This window comes from Grampus griseus (assembly GCF_964374135.1).
Source record: "Grampus griseus genome assembly, chromosome: 1".
Classification (NCBI taxonomy): Eukaryota; Metazoa; Chordata; class Mammalia; order Artiodactyla; family Delphinidae; genus Grampus; species Grampus griseus.
The window spans coordinates 128973573-128979572 of NC_139017.1; the positions used below are offsets into that span (position 1 = coordinate 128973573).

At 47.5% G+C, this 6000-nt stretch overlaps 1 protein-coding gene across 1 annotated transcript in view; it reads right to left on the reverse strand.

The window, feature by feature from the left end:
* ROR1 (receptor tyrosine kinase like orphan receptor 1) overlaps positions 1-551 on the reverse strand; it is a gene marked incomplete at its 5' end in the record, with an annotated part of 407774 nt that extends 407223 nt beyond the window's left edge. The window contains one exon of the mRNA XM_082676710.1: positions 461-551. Within this exon, the coding sequence (XP_082532836.1) occupies positions 461-551 (91 nt within the window). The remainder of the gene's footprint in view (positions 1-460) is intronic.
* Between the last annotated feature and the right edge of the window lie 5449 nt (positions 552-6000).

Genomic DNA, 6000 nt, shown 5'->3' on the forward strand with positions numbered 1-6000 from the left:
TGGGTCGGTCTGCGGACAGCCTGGGCTCTCGCAGGCACCCCTGAAAATACAAACTCCCTTCTGGACCACGCTCTCCAAGGCGTCTGCGGTTTGGGAGCAGGATGGACTTGCCTGAACACCGGTTGGAGTGCGTTAGGGGTCCGGCGAGAGATGGGGGGGACGAAAAGCATCCCATCGCCCCACGACCCCCAACCCCTCCACGCTTCCTGTCAGCGCTGACAACTGCGGCTGGGCACCGAGGAAGAAGTCCCCGGGCGCACCCCCGGCCCACAGCGGGGCTCCCGGGTGAATCCCCTCGCCTGCCTCACCGGCGCCTGGAGTCGCGCTGGCAAGACCCCCGACGGGGCGCCGGCCGCCCCCCGAGGCGGGCGCGACGCTTCCTGTCTGCCAGCGCCGGGCGGGCCGGCGGGAGGGTGGCCGGGGCCGGGCGGGCCCGCGAGCCGGCCGATGCTCCTCTTACCTTGGGCAGCGGCCCCACGCGCCGCCAGCAGCAGCGCGGCCAGAAGCGCCAGGAGCAGCGGGCGCGCCCCGCGGCGGCCCGGCCGGTGCATTCCTCCTCTCGCGGCGGCGGCGGCGGCGGCGGCGGCGGCGGCTCCCAGGCCGCGCGCAGAACATCCACGGGCTCTGCCCGGGGTCCCGGCCACCTCGTCCCGGCCGCTCTCCCCACAGGATGCCGGGGGCGTCTGAGAAGTTCTTTGTTCCCTCTAACCTGCTCCTTCGCCTCCGCCCGGCCGCTCAGGACCCCGTAAACGCGGTCCCTCCCCAGCCCTCTGGCTGCAGCCTCGCCGCGTCCGGACGGTCAGTTCAGTCCCGGGCTGTCGGGGTCGCACTCGCGGACTGAGAGTCTCGCCGGCTTGGGCTCTGAGAAGAGCGCGCCCTGCGTCCGGCGGCTGCCGTCCCGGGGCTCCCTCCGTGGCGGCCGCGGCGGCTCCTCCTGCTCTGCGCGCTCGCTCTCTTGCTCTCAGCCTCCCTCAACTTGTCACTTTCCACCAACTCTCCAGCCCAGCGGCCGGGCCCCGACCAATGGCAGAGGCGAGCCCAGGCCGGCGACCCAGCGCCCTCTGCTGCTGCCTCTCAACACCCGCACCCTCCCAGACGTCCCAAAAGTCGTTGCTCCCGCGCCTCCCCTGCCCCACGACAGTTCAAACCTGTGGCGGGACTTGAGCCCAGCGGGCCCTTGGGGCCATTTGACAGAAAGGGAAACCGAGGCTCAGGGACACGTGTCGGGCTTCGCAAACCGGTTCGTGGCTGAATGACTTAGGAGACCCAGATTCTAGCGGCCTCAGCTCTACCACTGTTAGCTGTGTGACCCCGGGTAATAGAACGTTTAGTGATATCATGCAATTTCCCTTCTGAGTTTCTCTTTGACCCAAATGATTTATGTGTTCCCATTTTGTCTTCAATTTCTAGTTTCACTGCATCGAAATCAATGTCATCTGTACTGTTTCTTTATGGAGATGTATTGAGGATTTCTCTGTGGTCAGTTTTTGTCAATGTCCCCTTGGTCTCTTGAAAGGTGTTTTTCTGTCTTCAGAATGTGGAGATAGGTGACTATCTCAATTTGACCTTTATATTATGTTTCTTAGGCCTTCTGTGTCTTTGCATATTTTTTCGTCCGGTTGCTCGGCCAAAGGGGTCATTAAAGTCTCCTACTAACAGTATGTTTTTGTCCATTTCTCCTGGTTAAGCGTTATGAATTTTGTGGTACATGAATACTCATGACCTTGTAGAGAGGGCCTTTGATCATATGGAATGGTGAGCACCTGCTGGGTTCCAGGCCCTGATTTAGGCTATGAGGATGCAAGAGCAAAAAGAGACACCAGTCAGTCTTGGCCTAGAGGAACACCGAGAAGCCCACAGTATAGATAATCGTTTCTTGAATGCCTCCTGTTTGCCTAGTGCTTCGTGTGCATTTAGCTCCTGAATCTTCCATTGACAGTTAAAAAAAAAAAGTCATTACAAATTTTTACATCTCTTTGCACTTTTACATAGATTATCCTCATAATACAGTTCTGGAGATTGAAATGCAAAAACGAGTAAGTGACTTGCCCACAGTCACACAGACAATGGATGGCCAAGCCAAGACTCAGTCTCTTTGCCATGATGGGCCTAAAAGTTCTTGGCCAGAGCCTAGCATATAACAAGCACTCGATGAGTGGCAGTGGTTATTATTGCTGCAGCAATAGCCTCTAAGTACCTAGCTTTAGGATTTTATAATGAGCAGTCACCTCATTGAAGGCAAGGACTTTGTAGCCCACATTCTGTCCCAGCAGGTCCTAGACTCTAGGCTCGTGGCCCTCTGCCTTCAGGCAGGTGAATGACTAACCCATGTGGGACAAACAGTCACTTATTCTTCTCAGGACTTCAGGGCAGGAGTGTCCCCAGCTGCCTTGATAGCTTTTCCCCTTTCTATCACTCTGACCTGAGGTCAAGGAATGATGGACAGAGAGGCCTTGGGTCAACCAGTTTATCGCCCAAATAGGTCTGTCCTCAAGTTTCTCTGCCTGAGACCCATTCAATCCTGTCTCAATTATCTCCTGTCACTTGCCTGAGGAACTTACTGCACAAGGTTCTCTTGTTAGAAAACTGTCTTTGATGGTCGGCCTCAATACACCATGGCCCAGAAATCAGAGGAATCTCAGGACACTGCACATTGCTGAACAGTCTTCCGTCGTCTACAGAACAACACTTAGTTGCCAGACAAGGAGCCTTTTCTGTTCTACCCACCCTGCCCCCAAACTCCAACCCATAACGGCTTGGCCCAGGTATCTTAGGTAACAGACGGCTGCCAGTGCTGAGTATACAGAACTTAATGGCACTTTTATCAGTACTTAAACCTTCCAGGAACTTAATCACAGAATCATAGACGTGAGGAATGTGACAGCTGGAAAGGGCCCTGGAAATTACCCCCCTTAACATTTTATAGGGGAGAAACATGGGAGTCAGAGAGGTGAAACTTCCTGGCCCAAGGTCCCACAGCTGGTCAGAGCCAGAAGTGGAACCTGCATCAACAAGTCCAGACCCAGGTAAGCACTCCCTCAGTCATCCCAGATCCCTGGAAGTTTAGCTGTAACCTACTAGTTCCCAAAGGATAGGCTAGAAAAAGGCTCTTCCTGTTTAAAAAAAAGACAAAGGAAATATTTATGCAAGTTCAATAAATGCCAGTGCTGATGAGTACAGGCTGCCTGGGTGCATGCTCTAGCTTTTCTTGTCTCTGCTGAGTGACCTGGACAAATATCTCAGTCCGTCTGTGCTTCAGGCTCTCGTCTTCAAAGTGGTGATGATAATAATAGTACCTATTCCATACTGCTATGAATGTTAAATAAGGTAACTCACATAAAGTGCTTTTATGAGAATCTGGCACAGAGTAGGCACTTAAAAATGTTATAGATATAATAACACTATTATTTTATTATTTACATACATGAGCTTACTTAGGCCATCAAAATTCCCATGAGTGGTGTCATCTTTATTTTTCACAGACGAAGAAATTAATCTAACATGAGGTTAAGAAACTGGCCCCAAAGTTGCTTAACCTCTTTCATTAGTTAAAAGAAAATACAAATATATACTTCACAGAATGGGAAATTTTAATTAAATAAAAAATGTGACGTGCTTAGCACAGGGCCTGATACTGAGCTGCTGCTTAATAAATGTTTTTATCACTCTCAAAAAAAAAAGGAAACAAACTTGCCCAAAGCCATAAAATTAAGGCAAAAAGGTAGGAGTCAAGCCTAAATCAAATCTCTCTACATTATACCCAAGTGATGGGATGTGTGAAAACATATAAGCAATAGAAATGTTCCTCTTGCAGGCCTTCTATGGACCTGCCCTCTTCCTTAACCACTCCAGTAATTGACGCAAATGGATCAGATAATCCAGGAGGAGCCACTATCTTCAGAGTCCTGGCTCCAACTATGAGGTACCAGCTGAGGTTCCTGCTGCTGAAGGAGGCCACCATCCACCATGGCCTCTCCCACAAGCACACACTCATGGCTCTGTTTATTATCACTGTGGACACTTAGAAGGCACAACTATGGGTAAGTCATAGTGCGAAGGTGGAAAAGGAGCAGGATAGTGGCAAATCAATGGGGTCAAGTGCCAAGGAGAATGTAAAAGAAACTACCTTACATTTCAGAAAGTTGTTGGAGAGAGAGATTCATTGGGGGCATTTGCTTGATATACCCAACAAATATAGCCATTAATTTTTCGTCTTGGAGAAACCAAGGAGCGTGATGGTTACAAGTGAGGACTCAGGAGCCAGATTACATGGATTCAAATCCTGGCTTTGCACTTAATAGCTGCGAGAGCTTGAATCTCTGTAAAGAAGCATAGTAGTAATACTTAGCATCTTACTTTGCTCTGAAGATTAAATTAGTTAACACTTGTATAAGCTATTATAATTAGTGATTAAGATCAGGGGCCCTAGCGTTAGACAGACCTGGCTGGATGACCTGAACAAACAATTTTACTTTTTTATGATGTAATTTTCTTATCTGAAAAAAAAGATAATAGACCGAATCCTATAAAGTTATTTTGATTATAAAATAATATACTATATACCCTGAATATAAAGGTCTCAACACAGTGTTTAGCATGGTGCCTATTCAATGAATTGTTTATTATTTTTTTCTCCAAAGTTCTACATTATGGGGTGGGAGAGGCATTAATTTGGTGATCATACAGCCTGGATCTCTAGCACAATCTTGATTTCATATATTTTTATCCATTAGCTTCACAGGTCCATTCGTATAGGGGTAAAAAAGATGATAAAAAGACAGATGTGCTTCCCTGTTTCACCCCAATGTTGTGCTCTTCTTGTCCATGCTATACCTTTGAGATACCGTGTGTGTGTGTGTGTGTGTGTGTGTGTGTAACATCTCCTCAACCTAGTATCACCATCAGAATTTCATTAACAAGAAATTCAAGAACAGTAAAGTACTGTTAGTAACTAATACCAAGATGTTACAGCCTATAAAATCTTCTGAAAGAAAACAGGAGAAAATCTTAGCAGTCTTGAGTTTGGTGAAGATTTATTATAGAAGACACAAAAGCCATGAATTGTAAAAGAAAATATTGATAGGTTGGACTTCTTCAAAATTAAAAGCTATTGCTTTTTTTTTTTGGTACGCCGGCCTCTCACTATTGCGGCCTCTCCTGCTACGGAGCACAGGCTCCGGACGCGCAGGCTCAGCGGCCATGGCTCACGGGCCCAGCCGCTCTGCAGCACATGGGATCCTCCCGGACCAGGGCACGAACCCGTGTTCCCTGCATCGGCAGGCGGACTCTCAACCACTGCGCCACCAGGGAAGCCCAAAGCTATTGCTTTTTGAAAGACATTGTTATGAAAATAAAAAGGTAAGCCACAGCCTAGGGTAAAATATTAGCAAAGCATATGTCTGACTAGGGACTTGCATCCGGAACATACAAAGCACTCTTACAACTCATTGTTAAGAAGAGAAACAACCTAATTCTAAAAATGGGCAAAGTATTTGAACAAAAACCACCAAAGAAGATATACAGATGGCAAAGAAACACATGAAAAGATGTTCAACATCATCAATAATCAAGGCAATGCAATGTAAAGCCACGTTGAGATACTACTACATACCTACTAGAGTGGCTAAAGGTAAAAAGATGAACCATATCAAGTGTTGCCAAGGATGTAGAGCAACTAAAACTTTCATACATTGCTGATGGGAATGTAAAATGGTACAATCACTTTGGAAAACAGTTTTGCAGTTAAGAGCTAAACGTACATCTACCATTTGATCCAGCCGTTCCACTTCTAGGTATTTACCCAAGACAAACGAAAACATATTTCCAAAGACTTTCGCATGAAAATTTATAGCAGCTTTATTTGTAATTGCCAAAAATTGGAAACAACCCAAATGTCCATCAGCTGGTGAAAGGACAAACTCTAGTGTCCATACAATGAAATACTACTCATCAGTAAAAAGGAATGAATTATTAATACATATAATGACATGGATGAATATA